General features: G+C 48.8%; 1 protein-coding gene across 3 annotated transcripts in view; it reads right to left on the bottom strand.

The window, feature by feature from the left end:
- Positions 1-21,648, bottom strand: part of GRAMD1B (GRAM domain containing 1B) — a 197,958-nt gene that overhangs the window by 41,757 nt on the left and 134,553 nt on the right. For all 3 annotated transcript variants that reach the window (XM_069554218.1, XM_069554219.1, XM_069554217.1), the window contains one exon: positions 307-517. In XM_069554218.1, the coding sequence (XP_069410319.1) occupies positions 307-517 (211 nt within the window). The remainder of the gene's footprint in view (positions 1-306; positions 518-21,648) is intronic.

Here is a 21,648-nt window from a genome sequence, read left to right as displayed (position 1 = left end):
CCTCCTCCAAATCTCAAGGCTTGTGAGCCTCCCTCGCCCCTAATGAGAGACAGTGGTCATTGTGGAATCCTTTTATTAGCTCCCAGGGCCTCTCTGAGGGCTAAGCTAAGATCAAGACTTAATAGGGGTTCTCCCCTGCCTCCCACTCTCACCTCACAGAACAGAGGCTCTCTCTGGGACACTAGGGCTGGTCAATCACGTCAGGTCCCTCCACGAAGGGGTTCTCTACCTCACTGTTCCCCCAACACCAGCCTCCCTGCAGCCAGCTACTGAGCAAGGACAGAGTGGCCGGCGGGTCAGGCTCACCTTGGAGTTTTTGCCACCGCTGCGGCCGGACTGCGAGGAGCAGCTGCGCTGCACGCCCTGCTCCGGAGTGGACGGCGACTTGTCCGAGGAGTGATCTGAGCCCTTCTCCACCATGGTGTCTCCGTCTACGTTCTGCGGGGTTGGTGAGCGAGACCGCTTCCGGAGGATGGGGGAGCAGGCTGGCGTGCTGCGGTTGGAGTTACTGGCAGTGCTGCAGGGGCAGAAGGAGAGAGGGAGTGGGGTGACAGGGAGGGGCAGGAAAGACAAGCTGTCAGTAATTGAGGGCCAAAGACCGGTCCCAAGGAGCCAGCTCAGGGAGCCAGGGTTTGGGGCTGGGGAGAAGGGCCCGGCAGCTATGGCCCACCTATGGACTGCACCGTAATACTGCTGCTGGCCAGGAGGGGGCGGTGGTGCCCACGTGAAATGGAAATAGCAGTAGGAAGGGATAAGTAGGGCAATTAGACACTCAGATTCCTTCATCCAGCCGTCCATTAGTCTGTCCATCCACCAAATTTTGCTAGGACCCACTCTCTCCCCCCATTATATGCCAAGAATTGTCTAGGGAAAACGGAATATAAGAGCTGAGAGACTCATTAGAAATCATATCAATACTATCAGCTCATTTTATATATGCTGCAAAATTCAGGCTCTACATTTTGCCTCAGAGATATCTGCCCATAAAAATAACAAAAATAATCCCACTTTCCAAAGCATTTAAGGAATCATTTCACCAAGGTAGTAATGACAAGTGCCACAATTCCTATTTTTAAAATAAAGACCAGTGCATGGCAGAGAACCAAGTGTCCTCTGATCACAGAGGCTTAGAAACGAAATCTGGGTCTTCTGACTTGTAACTCGCCCACATTTCTATTTCCTTGCAAGCTGCTCCCCTTGCCCGGGGCAAAGGTAAACACAGCGGAAGTACTCACATGCCATGTCCCCTCCCCCAAATTCATTTCCAACAACTACCTTATACACCCACCAAATCCCCTCATACCAAGGCTTGCGCACTTTATAAATATTTATCTTGTGTTCTTAAAGGACTAGAGGAGATGAAGGAAGGAAGAGGAGAAGAAAACTCGATGCAGCCAAGTTCTAACAGGTGTTTGCTTTGCTCTGAGAAAATGGGGAAAGGAAAGGTTATGTAGGGAAGAGATGGAAAACACACAAGAGACAGGAAGGCCAAAGAAGCACAAGGGGAGGTGCTGAGAAGAAGTGGGCAGTCAGGGCAGCGTCGGGCTTTGGGCCCTGCCAGATCCAAGGCCGTCAGGGCCCCAGGAAACACTCTGGGCCCTCCCTAAGCGAGTGGAGTGCAGGCTGGGGAATGCTGCCATTTGCATGAAGATCCAGCTGCAACCTCAGATGGCCCACTGGATCCATTTGCAATGAAAACTATCCCCTTTGGGCAGAACCTTCCACCTGGGGATCCTCAGCAGAGAGGACAGGAGGTGAGCCCCAACCAGCAAGTGTGGGAGGAGGGCAGCAGTGGGGCGAGGGTGAGCCTTTGACTCCTGGAAGGAAGCTGATGCAGAGAAGAAACAAAAGGAAAAAACGAATCCGAGAGGATGTGTGGAGACACGCGTGGCCCAATGCTGTGCTGTATCCCCAAACAGAATTTGAAACTCATTACAGCACCAACAACAACAACTAGGATTTACAACAAGCGGCTCTTCCAGGTCTCACCACATGCCCAACATCCTTACCCTCTGCTTCTAAACTCATCCACTACAACAAAACCTGGAGAAAGGAAATTACGTTTCTCTGCCTCAGCTGGAAAAGCCGAACATTAAAATGGTGGCAAGTGGATTCTTGGACCCATCCAAAGAGCAGACTCAGGCACTCATCTCCCTGGGGCGGCCCCCTTTCTCTTGAGCCAATTTCAACCCACGGCCAAGTACTCCAGGGCTGACACCATCTCCTAGGACTGCTCTGCTGTAGCATCAGCCAGGAACTCTGCCCCTAAGCTCAACCAGTGTGCTCCGAGAAGGACTAACTAGAGAGTGGATGCCACCTTGCACAAGCCCATCTCAGACATATGAACCTACGGGTGGGCTCCCGTCTTTTTCTGAGATAAGGGACATCCTCACACACGGTCATTCCAGCCTTGGGAATAGAAAGGAGGTCCCTTTAGCCTTCCTCAGACTCTGTATCCCTGCTAAGTGGCTGCTGAGGAAAGATTCAAGCAAGGGGTGGGCAAAAAATCCCAACCTGGAGGAAACGTACCCCATCTATCCAAAACCTCATGACTCTCAGGCACCCAGGATGGACATGTCCGTGAGATGTCCTCCACCCTTAGTGATCCCGTGTCAGCTGACCCTCCATATACCACCCAAAGATGCTGCTTTCAACATGTCAATCAACAGACAATTTACATGCTCTTGTGCCACTTCCATCTCTGCGCTTATAAGGCTGTTGATGATTTGTGTTGCTCTTGAAAATCTCTCCCCTTCTTCCTGATGACACACACCTCTCCTATTCCTCTTCCTGTCTTAGCAATTAGTTCCACTCTCGCCTTTCTGCCTATAATTCAGTTCCCTCCCCAAAGGTGGGCTCTTCACCGCCCAAGCCATTTCCTGTTTTCAGTGACTTCAACTATGCCTGGAATCAAAGGACTCCTCTACCTGCTTCTGACCCAAATCACATCTGTTAGCTTCAGCCCAACAACCTGCTGCCAACATGACAGTTCCTCTAAACAGGTATCTCACGAGCACCTCAGATTCAGAGCCGGGCAGGTGGTCTCTCCTCCCAAGCCTCTGCCCACTACTGCCCGTCCTCAGTGGCACCACCATTTCCTAGATTCTCAGGCTGCAAATTCACCCCTTCCATGTCCCCCCACAAAAGGTGAGTCACTGAATCCCATCAATTCCATTTCCTTAAAGTTCTGTAATGCGTTCTTTCCTTCTTTTCCCAGGGTCCTAGTTCAAGTTCTCAATGCTTCTGCCCTAGAGTTTTCTAATAACCTTCTAAGTGGTTTTCTTCTTGCCTTCCCTCTTTTGTGACTATTCATACCTTTGTCCTTAAAAGTCTTTCTAAATAAAAGCTTGATCCTATCTATCTGCCCTCTTACTGACATTCATATTAAAGTCTCAAATCCTCAGAATGGAATTCAAAGTTCTCTACCAAAAATCTTTTGACAATTACCTAGACCTCAATGCTTTCTCTTTGTACTCACTTAAAGAGTCCCCACTGGACTTCCCTGGTGGTCCAGTGGCTAGGAATCCACCTGCCAATGCAGGGGACATGGATTTGATCCCTGGGCTCAGAAGATTCCACATGCCTCAAGGTCACTAAGCCCAAGAGCCCCAACTTTTGAAACCTGAGCACCTGGAGCCTGTGCTCTGCACCAAGAGAAGCCACAGCAATGAGAAGCCCGCACGTCACAATAGAGAGAAGCCCCTGCTCAACACAACTAGAGAAAGCCTGAGTGCAGCAACGAAGACCCAGTGCAGCCAGAAAAACACAAGAGTTCCTGTCTTCCAGGCCTGCTTATCTCCCCCCAGTTTTCTTAGCATGCATACTCTGACTCCCCAACTGTTCACCACTTGCGCAGGAAGCACATCTCCTTTCACATCTACCCAATGGAGTCCCATTCATCCTTTAGGACCCAATTCAACCCCACCTTCTCCAAAAGCCTTTTCTAAATCTCCTCCAATGAAATGACCAAAGCACTGATCGCTCTCTGCCTGGTGTTAAAGTGAAGACCTGCCCACTCCTGGAGGCACGTGCCTTTGCACCTCCCTCACCGTTCACCAGGATGCTCTGTAAGTATTAATAGCATGAGCTCAGCTAACATCTGCACCGAGTCTCCTTCCAGGGCAGGTCTCCACACTACCCACAGCTTTCCCAACCCTCAGGATCACAACAGCTCCCACATTTGTACCACCAACCTGCTCCTATGAACACAAATAGCTAAGGTTATGAACGTTTATGAGCTCCTGGCATAATGGCAAGTACTTACTAAGCATTATCTAATTTAATCTTCCCAACCACCCTGCCAAGTATTCAGGGGTATTACTAGTCCTTCTTTTCAGGTGCTAAGTTGAACAACTGTCGGAGTAAGTAGTTTGCCCAGCGTCACACAGACGGGTAAGGGGCAGGAGAGGCCTAATCAAATGCGGGCCTACTGATTACAGAGCTTGTTCTCGGAACCAAGCATTCAATAATGCTTGTTTGCTGAGTAAAGCGAATGAAGGATAGATCACAAGGACTGATGGCGAGCTGGGTGAATAGAAAGAAGAATCAACTTTCTGCCTCCACGCTTCCATTCATTCTCTATGTTGCTGTCAAAATGAACTTTTTACAAAGAGTAAAGCTGTCATTTTTAGCCGCCCTCCCCTCTGGTTAAAGCCCTCTCTGGTTTTCTACCCTTCTTGGAATAACATGAACTTCAAACTATGGTCGGAAATTCCCCAACTATCACCTCCAAGTACCCTTGAGAGCCCCTGCTTGGCCTCTCGTCCCCGCACACGCTCTGCCTCAGCCACCGAGGCTTGTCCCCAGATCCCTCCCTTACTCGTCCACCCTATACCAGACCTTCCCACACAAGGCTCACACTCAAGACGAGCCCCAAAACCACTTACCCGCTACCCCCCGCTCCTCCTCCACTCTGATCCCTCACTAAATGAGAAGAAAATGCTTGGAGCGACTAGAGCCCTAACTCAGCAAAATCACCACTAGATTTGCTAGACTGGAAGGACCGATGCTGAAGCTGAAGCTCCAATACTCTGGCCACCTGATGTGAAGAGCCAACTGACTAAAAAAGACCCTGATGCTGGGAAAGATTGAGGGCAGGAGGAGAAGGGGACGACAGAGGATGAGACGGTTGGCTGGCATCCCGACTCAGTGGACATGAGTTTGAGCAAACTCCAGAGATGGTGAAGGACAGGGAAGCCTGGCGTGCTGCAGTCCACGGGGTCGCAGAGTCCATGGGGTCACGACTGAGCGACTGAACAGCAACAAGACTCTTTTCCTAAGCTTCCCCCTGCCCCCACTTTGACCACACTGTGCGGCTTGCAGGATCTCAGTTTCCTGACCAGAGACTGAACCCTGGCCCTTAGCAGGGAAACTGCTAAGTCCTGATCACTGGACTGCCAGGAAATTCCTCCTAAAACTCTTATTTTTTAAAAAAAGTTTTTACTGGAGTATAGTTGCTTTATGTTAGTTTCTGCTGTAGAGCACAGTGAATCAGCTATACATATACACAATGCCCTCTTTTTATGAATTTCTTTCGTATTCAGGTCACCACAGAGCATTCAGCAGAGTTCCCCCTGCTCTGTAGTAGGTTCTCATTAGTTACCTGCTTTATACATAGTATCGATAATGCATATCTGTCAATCCCAGTTCATCCCACCCCCTTCCCCCGCCTTGGTGTCAACGCATTTGTTCTCTATGTCCATGTCTCTGTTTCTGCTTTGTAAATAAGACCATCGATATCAATTTTTTCAGATCCCACATATATACATTAATATATGATATTTGGTTTTCCCCCTAAAACTCTTTTAAAGGCACTCCATTCTACAGATTCAGCTTTCCTGCTGAGCAAATAAAACCTATTCTGATGAATCTTATAATCTGTAATATTGTCTTTCCAACAAACTCTACGATTCACCTTTAATCTGATTCAGCCATCCTTATTAACAATAGTAATATATTATATTTCAAAATCTGCAGGTTTAAAAGCTAAACATGACCGTAGATTTGCTGTAGAAAGAAAAGGAAGACAAGGTTGGAGGAGCTAGTGGACTAAGAGCTCCTCTTGTAGATTTTCGAGTTAATATAACCAACTCAATTTCTCGTAAGAAACCTAAGAAATAGAGGTTAAGTGCCTGGCCTAGGTGACAGAACTTATCTGAGTCTTCTGTTCTACAAACATACACTGAGCACCTGGCATAATCCTAGGCGTTCAAGTTCACACTGGTGAGTGAGAAAGGATCTTTATGCTTGGGACACTATCATCAGGAAGAGCTAGACACATGCTCCTCTCATTTTAATAAAAGCAACAAGCAGTGTGACAGGAAAGAGGAAAGGCGTCTTAGACAGGGGTCCATAAACGCTGCCTTGAAGATATGGTCCTTGGGATTTAAGCTGGGTCCTGGAAGTAGGAAGGAAGCGAAGGTTCCTGAAAAATCAAAATATGTAAATAAATAAGCTAAAACATCAGCAAGAACAAAGGTATGAAAGCCTAAAATATAAAAGAGTATGGAGTACACAGCACATTACAAGGAACTGTGTGCCTCTGAAGCATGACGTACGTAAGTGAATACTTAAAAAAAGATTCTTGTCATCATCAGCTTTCCCCAATATTAGGTCAGCTGAGACGACCTCCCCTAGTCACTTTTAACCCATTGCAAGGGGCCCAGAGGTCATTCACTCACTTCCCACCTCTCCTGTTTTCAAACCTCCAACAAGACTATGTTACTCCTCTCCCGGTTACCTTGCTAACAAACAGTGCTTCCTAAAGTCTGACCACAGTCCCACATGCTATAGTTTGGTCCTGGCTTCCCACAGTTAGGTCTGCCTGAAGTCCCCAAGAAACAGGGGCCCAGGGAAAGAGGACCAAGGCCCTTGGCTTTCTGCAGCGACTTTCCTAGCTGCATCTCCCACCCCCACTGGAGACACGGGAGCCACAGCCTCCATCCGCTTGGCATCCTGTTCCCATCCTCCTGCCTGGTGTGGTCATGTCGGCCCAGGTAGACAGTACCAGCAAGCCAGCTTCCTGATCAGCTACCCACACAGTCTCAGATCCCCGAGCAGAACAGGCCCAGTGCTCCTCATCTAGGTTAACTTGTTTGCTTGCAATGAAGTAAACTGTTTCTACCCCAGAGATTTCAAGGTATGTACTGGCCGCCCCACCCCCAGCAGCTCCATCTGGGCTCTCTAGCCACAGAGCCTTCCAGCCCTGGCTCATCTCCAGTCAGACCCCTCCTCCTCACCCCCAGATTCTTCATGTTCACTTTCTGGTTCCACCTGGGCCCAGTTCTGCAAATACCTGGCTGATCAAACTTAACGGCTGTCACAGTTTCAATGTGCTGTATAGGCAATTTTTAAAAGACTGCCTGATACATTCCAGGGCACCCTACTCTGATACAGCATTGGATTAGAAATTTAGAAAGCCAGTTTAAACTGAAACAGTTTGCTGAAGGCCTGCCTGGGCCCTGCAGGCTCAGGATTAACGCCAGTGTGTGGAGTCAGCAGGCTTAGGGTTGAAGCCCAGCTCTGCAACTTGTACAAACCTGGCCCCTAAGCCTTATTTTCCTCATGGGACAAATGAAACACATGGATACCTATCTCAGAGGACTATTGTGTTAAATAACACAAGTGACACAGATCTTTAGTGCAGTGCCTGATACATAACGAATGCTCAATAAATATTTCTGAGCTGACAGTATTAAGGTTTTTGTTCCTCTCCGTAAAAACTGGAATAATTATTCTTGCCCTTTTCCCTCAGAGTGGTCTATGAACATGCTTTGAATGCTCCCAAATATTACTTCCCATCAAAGGGAAAGTGTTAGTTGCTCAATCATGTTGGACTCTTTGCGACCCCATGGAGTGTAGCCCTCCAGGCTCCCCTGTCCAGTATTCAGGCAAGAATACTGGAGTAGGTAGGCATTCCCTTCTCCAGGGGATCTTCCTGACCCAGGGATTGAACCCGGGTTTTCTACACTGCAGGCGGATTCTTTACCGTCTGAGTCACCATGGAAGCTCTGTTACTTCCTAGTGAAGATCGCTCAGTCGTGCTAGTTTATTTGCGACCCCATGGACTATACAGTCCGTGGAATTGTCCAGGCCGGAATACTGGAGTGGGTAGCCTTTCCCTTCTCCAAGGGATCTTCCTAAGTGGGAACCAAATCCAACTGGGATGCTTCTTGAAGTGCAAAATCCCAACCGCACCCCACTCAATAAATGACAGTTTCCAGGAAACCGTCTTGTGAATCTGCATTGGAAACAAGCACCATAGCTCATTCTGACGCACTCCAAATTTGCGAACGAGTGTTCCCATGGACTAAGTATCAAGGGATAAATCTGCTTATAACTCTCTTTAGAATATTAGCTGTTCAGTGTCTCCTGGGTGGCTGGACTCACTTGAGCTTGTCAGAGGAATTGCCAATGGGGAAGACCCCAGGGTTGCTGGGGACTGGGCATGAAGGTGTGGTTCTCAAAACTATGGACCTCCCTAGTGGCTCAGTGGTAAAGAATCTGCCTGCCAATACAGCAGATACAGGTATGATCCCTGGGTTGGGAAGATCCCCTAGAAAAGGAAATGGCAATGCCTTCCAGTATTCTTGCCTGGGAAATTACATGGACAGAGAAGCCTGGTGGGCTATAGTCCATGGAGTCACAAAAAGTCAGACACAACTTAGCAACTAAGCAATAACATGACACAACACACCTTCTTTTGGTGCAGGAGCTTGATAATCATGAGATCCCTGCCCACAGCCATACTACCAGCACCTCATCCCTCCCTGCCCTTAGTACCATCGAGTTAAAGCTGATTCTGATATCCAGTTGTCCCTAATTCCCAACAGCTGACTATTCTGTTAACCAGCCATGCACCTCCCATCCCTATGACAATTCGGAAGTCTCATCAGTACTGCAAATATCCATGCAAATTAGCCAGCTCCACTTTGAATTTTCCTATAGCACATGTTCGAGAGTCTGAGACAGGAAGGCCCACAGGTGTATTTGCATGAAGTTTCCATGCTACCTGCAAATGCCTCCATTAGAGCTGTCCACTTAAAATGGATCCAAATTCAGAGTTTAGAATTCCCTGAAGATGGTTGATTTTCGATTCCTCTCCGTGTTCCTGCTTGTCACATAGTGGCTCTGTACCCATAAATGCACACAGCACAGAAGATGGGAAGGGCAGACCCAATCAGAACTTTGTAGAGGAAGAAAAATGGCCCAAATCACAAATCCTATTGGGCTCCACGCTTCCCTTGGGCTCTCCTCCATGGAGAGCAAAATACCAAGTCATTTAGGAAAAAAAACAACAAAACACTTCCCAGGCCTGCTCAGTTCCTGTTACAATGTCCTGGAGCTCCTCGTCTTGGCCTCCTTTACCCATGAATACAAAACCACAGTCTCAGGGATGACTGTTCCAGAGAAAGAGTCAGAAGGGCTCATCTGATCCAGTCCTCTCTCTGTTACGGATGAAGCCCAGGTCCAGAGAGATGATGTGACTGTCCACCAAGGGGTCAGCAGGAAGCTGGATGGGGTGGTCAGTAGGGGAAGTCTCAGTGGCATTCCCCCCTCCCTACGCTTTTTAGGATAGCAGATGGGGTGGGGTTTTGAGAGGACAGAAAATGTACTCCAGTTCCCCTAAGAGGACCACCTGGTGACCATGTACAGAGCTCACTCTTTGAGAACCTAGACTTGGCAACAGCTTTGCCACTGGGTCCAATTCCTTGCTAAAGGGAGAAAAAGCCAGTGGTGCCTTATGTATCACACTGTGATTACCTGGTTGAAGAGAGGGGCCAGACAGCCTCTAAAGAGATGCCCTTTTGTTGCTGTTGGCACTTCTTGCTGGTCTGTTTTATTCTTGCCTGGAGAATCCCATGCACAGAAGGAGAGCCTGGTGGGCTACAGTCAACGGGGTCACAGAACGGGACACAACTGAAGCGACTCAGCACATACAGCATGCATCGTTTATGGCATAGAGGCTCTCTTCCCAACTTAGGCTAAAGCAGGTCTCTCCGAGCCTGGTTCCAGCACACCACACTTTGGCCGGAATGTAGCATCACGCTACATTTCAGCAAGGTTAAGGATAATGCTCTTCCTTCCTATCACAATTCATACAATGCAGCTTCAGAGCGTGACACAGAGTGGGTCTCCCTCCACTGCCAGAAGACCAAGATTCTGACAGAGATGAACAGCTCGTTCCCTCTTTTCTGTTCTAGTAACTTGCTGAAATGCCCTGGGGGCTTTCCAAGTTGGGCCCTTGGGTAAAAAAGACACAGTGTTCAGGGACAGGTTCTGTTTGAAATTTGGAACCAATAACTCAGAACTAGATTGTTGTCAGATCAGACCAAGGGCAGGGACACTTTACCAACAGAAGCTCGACAATCCTCCAGACTCACTATCTGGCCAATGGTTACCCCAATATTGGCTCAAAGGGTCCACATGGCCCAGCCCCGACCCCCTCTCTGCACCCTGTCCCTCACTGGTCCCCATCTCTGTAGCTACTGTGTAGATAATTCAGGGCACTTTTTATGGCCAACAATTTCCACTGACTCATTCTTCCATCCCTATCTTGTTCAAGTACCTATGGAAAGTTATTATTATTTTTTTTAATCTTACAAAAGGAATGAAAGATAGTAGAACCCATCCAAAACATCCGCAGCCAGCTGTCTAATGCCTTCTAGGTACATACTAGATGGGGGCTTCCCAGGTAATGCGTGGTAAAGAATCCACCTGTAGACGCAAGAGACTTGGGTTTGATCCCTGGATCAGGAAGGTCCCCTGGAGGAGGAAATGGCAACCCACTTCAGTATTCTTGCCTGGGAAATCCCACGGACAGAGGAGCCTGGCGGGCTACAGTCTATGGGGTTGCAAAGAGTAGGACACGACTGAGTGCCCAGCAGGTACATACTAGATCCATTCTCATTAGGGAGTTAACTTAAGCCTGGAAGAAATTACTTGTGAAGAAGATCTTAGCAGTGACTTCAGTTGTTGACAAATTTATTAATTGACCAATTAACAAAAAGGCAAGGTCCATGGAAAGTCTTTGGCCAAGGAGAAGGGCAGAAGGGTATCAGTTACCCTTTCACTGGTGTTTCTGGTCCAGAGAGGTGATGGGTGAAGAGAGGGCCGGGGACTGGGCAAAGGTTGCCTGCCTTTTCCAACACAAGCCAAGGAGGACGGATTTCTCATCACAGTGGCCACAGGCTCCATCCACCCCACTCCCCCACTCCCTGGCTTTCCTGAAGCTTCTGTTCAGCCCAGAGTTTGGAATTCAATCCAGGAACAGGCATGACAAACACTATTTTTCATTTCCATGGAGACCAGGGCCTGCAATAGAACCAGGACTCCATGCCTGAAATGCCAAAACAGCCTGACCCACTTTCCCCCTTCCGACAAAAACAAAGTAAGTTCATTCGAGTCCTGCCAGAGCTGAGGGATAAGCCAGAGCCCCAGTTATCTCTATGGACATTTCAAAGAGGAACAAATGACGATAACCTTTGAAAATTGATGACGCTGCAGAACCAGTGGACATGAACTATTTTGCCCAAAGGGTGCACAGGCTGCACCAAATCCATTCTGTGTCCTTGTCCTCACCTTCTGGAGGGATGGACTTGATGACCAGCAATGCACTCCTGGGATCCACACTCAGGGATCTATCTACTCCCTCAACTTCTCTTGTACCACTTTCTCCTTCCCTCTGTTCTGGCCTCCTTGCATCTTTCTGTTCCTCAAACACACCAAGTTCACCCCTGCCCCAGAACTCTCCCCCTACAGTTCTGAACTCGGATTCCTTTTCAACCTTTAAGTCAAAATTCAAATGTCCCCTCCCTAGAGTAGCCCATCTTGAAGAAGCACTGCACCGACCGCGCCCTCGCCGTCTCCAGGCGGTCGTCCTCGCAGCAGTCCATTCCCCCACTCTGTGGCACTTGTCGGGAGTGGGAGTTGTCTTTATTTGTTGTTGCTGTTGTTCAGTTGCTTACACTGGACTGAACACCCCATGGGGGCCGGGGCCTTGGCTATTGTGTGGTTCCCCAGAGCCTCTAGCTCAGTGGGATCCCAGATATGTATTGCATGAATAAAGGAATGAGCTCTTTCAACAACCACTGTTCAGCTGCTCCGTTAACAGATGTCTTTCTCAAGCTTGCCCCAGATCTGCCTTCTGGGAATACCAGCCCATTGGTTCTTATTCTGATTTCTGGATCCATGAAAACTAGAATGTGACATCACTTCTAGACTTTGCTGGCCTGGTCATTTTGTCTAGACGTAAGTTTACACGTCTGAGTTTAAATTCTGTGCTGTTTCGTGTACCCTTGAGAAAAGTCCCTTTATCTTCCCATGTAGCTGTGTTCCTTGCCGGTTGGATGATCACAACCTAGCTTACTAGGATGGGGGACAGAAGCTTAAAAAAAAAAAAAGGGCAGCACATCCCCAAAGTAAAGGGGTCCCTATAATCTGTTTATGGAGGGAAAAGGGGGTTAGAAGTAGGGAGTGAATTTCCTGTTAAGGAACTGTATCCTGTTTCTACATTCTGTCCTGTCCACAAAGCAAAGACAAGGAGTTTTGTCTGCTGCTATTCATATCTCTAGCTAGCCCTCACTTCCACAGGGCTAGGAGGATAAAGCCTTAACATGAAGCAGAAGATGCTGAAATGAAACACACAGGCACTTCCTGATGATGGACTATTTCCTTTCTGAGGCTATTCACAGCAGGACAAACCTAAAGTCTGGGGGAGAGTCCTGCGGGTCTGCAGGCAGTGCTGGCTGAACTGATCTATAATGACAGTCTGCAGTCTGGCAGCGGCCTTAGTGGCCATGCAATCCCACCTCCCACTGGATGCAGGAGTTCCCTCTTCGAGGCCCTGACAACAGCCACCCAATCCCCACACTTCAGGTTTCCAAGGAGAGAGCACCCACTAGGTGGCTGCGTACATGTTAGAACATCTCCAAAGTTTTAAGCACCATGGTCCTTAGCTCTCCACGATTCTTGGTGATCATTTTCCATCCAGCTATCTCTGAGCTTTACAGTCTTTAGAAATTAAGCTAACTTTGCTGATTGGGCATCGTTAAACCAGCAATTACTGAGCACCTACTATGTATGTGTCTCCTGCTGTGTTCTACATATTCACCCTGAAGGCCCCACGGGACAGCAACTGTGCTGTGGTTCTTTGTAGATACACAAGGATTAAATACACATTATTAAATGTGATACTGAATACACAAGAGGAACTTAATACATTTACACTTGACTATCAATCTCAATCAAACATAAGTATAATCCACTCAAAATATTTCGGAAGCCTCAATACCACAAACCATTGGGACAAGGCAGGGAATTCAACTGAATAGAACTTCTAGCTTCTTCTAAGTTTGATCCACAAAGGCCCCACCCCGAACTTCTACACGAGAAATGTTGCTACTAAAACTACAAGGAGCTTGTGCAGAATCCATCCATCTGTCCAATTAACAGCTGAAGAGACACACTCCAAGCCAGATAATGCTCTAGGCATGAGGGACTCAGGCTTTGCCTCTAAGGAATCTATCACCTGTGAGAGAGACAGGCGTGTAATTAACTAACCCTGCGGTAAAAGCTACATGGAGTCAATCAAAACAGTTACCCCAGTCACCTGTCAAGGAAGCCAGGCAGTCCTGGTTCGGCTCCTTCCCTATGTGTGAAGTGAAGATTGCTCAGTCGTGTTTGACTCTTTGCGACCCCATGCACTATATAGTCCATGGAATTCTCCCGGCTAGAATACTGGAGTGGATAGCCTTTCCCTTCTCCAGGGAATCTTCCCAACCCAGGGATTGAATCCAGGTCTCCTGCACTGCAGGCAGATTCTTTACCAGCTGAGCTGAGCCACAAGAGAAGCCCAAGAATACTGGAGTGGGTAGCCTATCCTTTCTCTAGCGGATCTTCCTGACCTAGGAATTGAACTGGGGTCTCCTGCATTGCAGGTGGATTCTTTACCAACTGAGCTATCAGGGACGCCCTCCCTGTGTGTGATCTGGGAGCAAATCCCTCCTATCTGCACTTCGACTTCAGCCTGTGAGAAGACTGAGTGTGAATGTGGCCTAGCCCCCCACAGCGAAGCGGGGTGGGGGTGACAAAAAGCATATACAGGACACACTGTGAACTCCTGAGAGCAGAGCGTTCTCTCAGACAGAGGAACCCAGATCTAGATCCAGCAAAGAACCCAGAAACAGGATCCAGGCAGTCTGGGGGGTGTGTGTGTTAGTTGCTCAGTCGTGTCTGACTCTCCGTAATCCTGTGGACTGAAGTCCGCTAGGATCCTTTGTCCACGGGATTTTCCAGGCCAGAATACTGGAGTGGGTTGCCAGTTTCTTCTTCAGGGGATCTTCCCGACCCAGGGATCGAACCCAGTCTCCCACAGTGCAAGCAGATTCATTACCACCAGGCAGTCTAGGCCCCTAGTTATTTCAGCATCACCAGCTTTCCCTCTGGTCAGGGCCATGCCACTGGAGGGACCAGAGACCGGGGCTGTCAGGAGAAAGTCCCAACCACGCAGGCAGTCGAGGGGGTGTGCAAAGTGTAGGTGCACAGGGGTACGCAGCAGCATTCGGCATGTCTTTCCATTCTGCGGCTCCTTCCTAACCTCGCTATCTGAGCTAACCAAGTGGCTAAACCCCTCCAGACCCTGTGGATTCAAACCCAGTTCTGACTCACTTTCTGCTAGAGAACAAACAGAAACAGAACTGAAGAAGAACCATTATGTTGGGCTTCTCAAGTGGCTTAGTGGGTAAAGAACCTGCCTGCAATGCAGGAGATACAAGAGACGCAGGTTCGATCCCTAGGTTTGGGAAGATCCCCTGGAGAAGGGCATGGCAGCCCACTCTAGTATTCTTGCCTGGAGAATCCCGTGGACAGAGGAGCCTGGCGGGCTGGAGTCCATCGGGTTGCAAAGAGTCGGATACGACTAAAAAGACTGAAGCAAGTAAGATCATAGAAATTTTAGAACCAAGAGGTCTGTAGGAGGCTCAGTCAATCTGTCCATTTGCAGGCAGATATCTATGTCACCCAGAGAGGCTGTACCCTCATATAAATATATTCAGAAGGGGAGTGGGAGGGGCTTTTCAGATGCTCACAATAGCTTTGTATCCTGGGTCTTGCTTGATGGTCCAATGATGAGGACTTAGCCTTCCAACGCAGGGGGCGCAGGTTTGATCCCTGGTCAGGGAGCTAAGATCCCAGAGGCTTCATGGCCCCCAAAACAAAAACATAAACAACAGAAGCAATGTTGTAACAGATTCAACAAAGACTTTAAAAAGGGTCCACATAAAAAAATCTTAAATAAAATGTATCTTGAGCTGGTGCTGGTTACACAGGTGTATTTAGTTTGCAAAAATTTATCAAGCTCTATGATATGTGCAATTTTCTGCATATATGTGTGTGTATATTATATTTCAATAAAAAGTTTTAAGCACACAAAATTTTCATTAAAAAAAATTTGTTTTTTGGCTGAGCCACGTGGCTTGCAAGATCTTGGCTCCTTGACCAGGGATCAAACATGGGCCATGGCAGTGGAAGTGCAGAGTCTTGATCATTGGACTGTCAAGAAATCCCAATTTAAAAAATTTTTAAAGAACATAGAAACTGAGAGATGAATGTCTGCTCTTATCAGCAGCCTTCTTTAAAATAAAATATATTCAGAGTACAAAATTCCAGGGCTCTCCTCTATGATCCTTCTCATTGTCTCCTGCAACCACCAGGAAGTTCTTAGTGGTTAAAAAACCAAAAACAAACAAAAAAACCTTGTTATAATGCACTCAACGCCATTTTCTTTTATCCCATCTTTCCCAGACTCGAGGTCAGTTCATTAACTACAGCACCACCTCTGTTCCTATTCTCCCTCCTCTGGATGGAATGAATCTAAGGCCTCAAACCTATTTTTAGAAGTTTAAAATCATTTCTCCTACATCTCCACCTAATCTTTGTTTAGAGTCTACCTCAAGTGACAGGGAGAGAATTAACTGATGATGTAACTCATTTCGCCTTTGGACAACTGTTCTTATTTTAAGCTCAATCTGTTTCCTGTGGCTTCCCACCAAAGGTCCCATATATCTACCCCTTTGGCAGGTGTAGAATAAATCACATTCTCTTCCAAATGCACTTTTAAAGTGCTTTTGTGCTCCCTCAGCCTTTTCTCCTTCAGACTTGCTAGTCTCTCCAGCCTACCCCTCAGCCAAGGGTTTCACTCTCCTCTGAATGAATTCCAGTTCATCTCAATCCACCTTTAAGTATGGAGCCCAGAAATGGTTGTAGAACAGCAAATAAGTTTTCTGATGAGCTCAGAATAGAGCAGAACCATCACTCCATGTGCTCTGTAAATGAGACTGCAAACATATATTTTTGGAGTCATCTTCTGAATCAGAGGAATCTGGAATTAGTCACTGGTCTCTTACATATCTCTGGCTACAGTCTCGGAGCTATGGAGAGTGCATGCATGCACGAAGTATGCCTGTATCCCTGCAAGAGACACTCCCCACGCCCACCATTCCTTCCCCCTACTGGACAAACTCAAGTTCTGGTGGAATGATGAAGAATCCACCCAGCTCTCAGCCCAACTCAGGTTATACTCCAATTCCGAACCTTTATATGAGCATCTCCAGGTCAGATACAGAACCACAGCAATGCTCTCAAGTGCAAATGCTTTCTTCCTTCTAGTCCAAACACTTGCTCCTTGGACCCTAACTGCCTGACTTGCAGAAAAGCTAAGGTTTCGCCTGGCTGGCCAAGAGCAAAACGGTGAGGTTCCGTCTGAGGTCACTAGGAAAACTGAATTTATTCAGCCCTCCGTCTGTCACCGTATAGAAGGGTGTGTGCGTGTGCAAACACGAGCAAGGTGAAGGCTGCTCATGTCTTTCACACTTTCTCAGGGGGGTCTCGGGTGATTATCAGGCCATTCTAAGCAGGACTAATTCACAGGTCAGCAAATCATGACCCAAGGCCAAGCCCAGCCCACCACCCATTTTGTGTGACCCACGAGCTAAAAATGGTTTTGAACGTCTTTAAATAGTTGGGGAAAAACTATGTTGTGATGTGTGAAAACTGTATGAAATGGAAATTTCAGAGTCCATAAATGAAGTTTTATTGGGAACACAGCCATGTGTGTTTGTCCTTCTTCGTTTGTGGCTGCTTCTGCTGTACAAAGTAGTGTTGAGTCATTGCAGCGGAGACGGCCTGGGTCACAATGCCTAAAGTATCTATGCTCTGGCGTCTTACAGAAACAGCTGGCAACCCCAGGCCGAACCGTGTGTGACCTTGAAAGATCTGTGCGGTGCGTCTGCCTCTCTGTCAAGCTGGGGAGGAGGGTGTGTCTGTGACCCACCAATAAGGCACCTGTGCTTGACAACTCCAAGGCGAAGGAAAGGGGCTGCAAGTTGGCGCCTGCCTGCACCAGACATTCGTAGGGCCAAGAAAGGGAGGAGCTTTTCTCCCAGGTAGGACGACAGAAGCTCCCAGTCCTTCATTCTCTCCCAGTGGGGTACCACCATCCATGGCCTCGACACTGACATACTCCTGCCACCGCAGCTCCCTGAAACACCCCTTTCTCCTCCCTTCCTTCAAGGCCAGCTCCTTCCTCCCGGGTCCTAAACTTCTCCAACCCACAGAGTGTTATCCAAGGCAAAGGAGGAAGGCATGCCCACCTCCAGGCTAGCTGGGAGAGGGAGGCAGGAAGCGGAGGAGCCAGGGGCCATCCACAGAAGCAGTTTGCTGCAAAGTGTCAGAGAAGGTAAAGAAGCGAAGATCCCTTCCCCCGGCCCTGGCTGAGCGCCTGGCTGAGTCTCCGAGGAGACAGAGCTTCAAGTCCTCCCCCACCCTCCACTTGCCTAAATCAAGCAAATAACTAACAATGCAAGGAGGTGTGGGGGAGTAAGGCCCAGCCACTGGGTATCTATTTTCTGAAAACACATGGCAAATCTCTGAGCCAAATGCCGGCTAAGCCAAAGAATAAACAAATCCCTTTATTTCCCTGAGACTGGAGCTATCAACTTGCCCTCTCATCCTCTCCTCCCATTAGCCAGAGCCATCCATCAGAGAAGCAGGATCTGTCTGTATGTGAGAAGGTGGCCTCACCTCTGCTCTGGTCACCTCTCCCCCACCAGGGGCACCCCAGAGTTAAGTCGGTGGGTGGAGACCTGGAGGAGCACATGGCCTGTCCACACCTCCCCCAGAAGCTCCGGCCTGGTGCCCCAGAATGCAATCCTCTGCTCTTTTTTTTTCTCCAAGTTACAGGATCTTGAATAAGTCTCTCTGGCCAAGGGGACTCCATTAGCCTGAACCCCACCCCTCCCTCCAGTGGCCCTGGGCCCACCCCTCCCGGCTCTACGGCTCAGCTCAGGCAGTGCTGCTCTGAGGAAGGTGAGGAAGGGGGAGAGAAAAGAGCCAGGGAGGAAAAAGAATGAGGCATCTCTGCAGCATGATGTCACCTCGGCTGCTTTTGGATCCCCCCAACACAGAACAGAAGCAAACAACATGGACTCCGGATTTACTGTGCCTGGAAAGGCTTGTGTTCTCAGCGGTTCCGGCGGCCTGCTCCAGCTGGAAACGGCACGGCAGCCAGAGAGACAGGCCCTCGCTCCAGCCCCCGGGGCCCCCATCCGACCCCTGGGCCTAGGCCCCCATTCCAAAAAAAAAAAAAAAAAAAATGCGCGGAGGAAACAAAGATGGACTGACACATACATACACGCACACACAAGCGCCAGCAAGAGTGAGCACTAACCTGGCAGCCATTGGGAAGGTAGTGGAGCACAGTGCAGAGCTCATTCATTCATGCACTGGGCAGTGGGGGGCGGGGGCGGGGAGCGGGGGCCCTGGGGGCGCCGGAGGGCACGCACCTCCATGACCATCCCACGGCCCTGCGGCTAACGGCGGGGGGCAGCGCGCTCACAAGCTGGGGGAGCTTCCTTTCTCTGCTGTTGCCAACCGCTCTGGAATGGTAAGCATGACTCCCCGTCAATTTCTACCCCCCCTCCTCCCCTGCGGCCGGTATCTGGTGTGGTCTTGCAGTCGAACCAGAACACCGCCGAGCCCCTCTCTCCCGGCCCTCACTCCCTTTCTCTCTCTCTCCCTCGGACTCCCTCCCAAGACAGCTGTTCCCGGATCCTGCACGCACGCGCACAGCGCACAGACACACTCAGCCACGCACCCCTCCGGCGCGCGGACACACTCGCACACACGCACGCAGACACGCGCGCGCACACCCCGCCGCCGCCTGCCGCTTTACATAAGCAACTCCTCGGTGCAGTCAGCTTGCTCGCTCTCAATTATTCATGCCGCCCTGGAGGACCGAGCCGCTGGGGCGACGAGCGCCGTTATTTCCTCTCCATCCCTCAATCTGACAAAACACAAGATGATGCTCCCAAGAGATTCTGCTCCCTTTGCTGCCACCAATTATTTCCCAGGTGTTGCCTATTAGGTCAACCTGTATCAAGGAAGTGATACTAAATCAAAACACAAGTGCCTGGCTCAAAATAGAGCCTTGCATCTTTCAAAGGATGACAGCTGCGCTTATTGCCTGAGCCTTGGGAACAGAGGACGGGAAGGCGGCGGCACTGGAGACCACAGAAAATGACTGGACTCTTCAGGGAAGCCTACCCCGGACTTCCAAGGCAGCAGGCCCTTATACCTGTGGGTCAGAGCCTTAACAAGTAAAACAATTACATCCACGACAAAGCATGGTCATCTCAATAAGCGCACCTCCAAGAAAAAAATTTTTTTCTCTTGTCCATTCACTGGAATGGGGCTTCCCTGGTGGCTCAGTGGTAAAGAATCCGCCTGCCAATGCAGGAGATATACGTTCAATCCCTGGGCTGGGAAGATCCCGCAGAGAAGCAACCCACTCTAGTATTCTTGCCTGGAGAATTCCGTGGACAGAGGAGCCTGGTGGCCTACAGTCCACGGGGTCACGAAGAGCTGGACACAATTGAGTGACAAAACAACATTCACCGAAATGCAGCACTGGTACTGAAACAGTCCAGATGAATATGCTTTTGGATGAGAGGTATTCTATTCAACGACTTTAATGGAATACTGTGAAAGTCATTTACGACTTACAAAGCAGTTTCATTCACATTAATTCATTTGATTTCCACAAGAATCACCTACAAAGGCTTTGTTAGGATCACAGCTAACAAAAGGATGCTGAGCCCTGGAAAGGTGGGAGGTCCCACGGCAACAAAGGCTGAGCTGGGAATCCAGACCACCTGACTTGAAATCCCATAAAACCCCAAGGATGACTGTCAGAATTCAGAGTACCACCGGTATTTTTTGAGGCGAGGAGCAAAGGGATCCAAAACCTGGACCAAAACAAACAACAAAAGCAATGGCGACAGCTCACTGTTTCTCAAACTTAAAGGATCTTCTTAAACCACAGATTTTGATGTACTAAGTCTAGGGGAGGGCCCAAGAGTCGACTGTTCTAACAAACTCTCAGGTGATGTCCATGTTGCTATTCCATGGAGCACACTTTTGAGTAGCAAAGGACTGGTTTATGCATTCTCATTCTTCAGGTGTCCCTAAAGGGCAGAGTTTTGTTTGCCTGGTGCAGCTGCACAGGATAACATGCTGAAGGTGAGTAATAATTATGATCCATCAATGTCACCTGTGTCCTCACCAGACTCAATACGTCTTGGGCATCCGTTGGCAAATAGTCTCATTCTGGGACTGCCAAGCCCTATCAGCTTATCAAGAAAGGTCTTTCCGGGATTGTTTCTACGGGCAACCTGTCGAGAGAACAGCAGCCTCACAGCATCTAGGAAGCACCTAGGTTTGGACTGTCTGGCCCCCACCTCATTTACCTAGAGGAATTTCAGTGCCAAAGAAAGGTGTGCTGGCAATGCCCTGGGGCAGTGCTTGCCCCAGTCCTACCCACCTGTACTTATCTGGTCAAGTCTAGCTTCTTCTGAAATGCTGACCACCTACCCACCTCCCCTTCGGTTACTCCAGAAAAAGATCTCGGACTCGGGGGGCCAATCTGCATTCAGAGCTATGTTTTGCTGCTTTCTGGCTCTGTGACTCTCGGTTGCCCAGCTACCCTCTTCTCAGACTCATTTTCTTCATCTGCAAAAGCCAAAAATAAGTATATGTCCTCTTGTACATGGTTGAAAAAAAATGACAGAATAAAGGTACGAGGAGGCTGGTTAGGTCCCCCACCTCTGAGCTTATAACTGTAGCACAGAATATAGAATTTAATTGTAGCTTTTGTTGTTCATGATGTTGGTTTTATATCGCTAAGCTTGTAGGCGACTTCTTTCATGTCCCTCCAACGCGTAGGAGTACTGGGTACAACAGAGGTATCAGTAAATATCTTTGTACTGACTGTCCCATCCTCCATTAAGATAGGCAACAAACGGGTTAGTGAGGCCAAGCTGCCCACACCCTGGTCTTACCTTCTCTACTCACTACGTGACTCTGGACAAATCATACTTTCTGGAGACTTTGCTTCTTCCACTAGGAAATGCACAGATTTCACCTTTCTTCTGAAACAGCTCTACATAGCCCGACAGTGTTAGTATCTACATGATTGAGATCAACAGCTGCTGCTGCTAAGTCGCTTCAGTCGTGTCCGACTCTGTGCGACCCCATAGACGGCAGCTCACCAGGCTCCCCTGTCCCTGGGATTCTCCAGGCAAGAACATTGGAGTG

Source organism: Ovis canadensis, chromosome 15, assembly GCF_042477335.2.
Source record: "Ovis canadensis isolate MfBH-ARS-UI-01 breed Bighorn chromosome 15, ARS-UI_OviCan_v2, whole genome shotgun sequence".
In the NCBI taxonomy this organism is placed as follows: Eukaryota; Metazoa; Chordata; class Mammalia; order Artiodactyla; family Bovidae; genus Ovis; species Ovis canadensis.
This window is presented reverse-complemented; position numbering and strand designations above follow the sequence as displayed.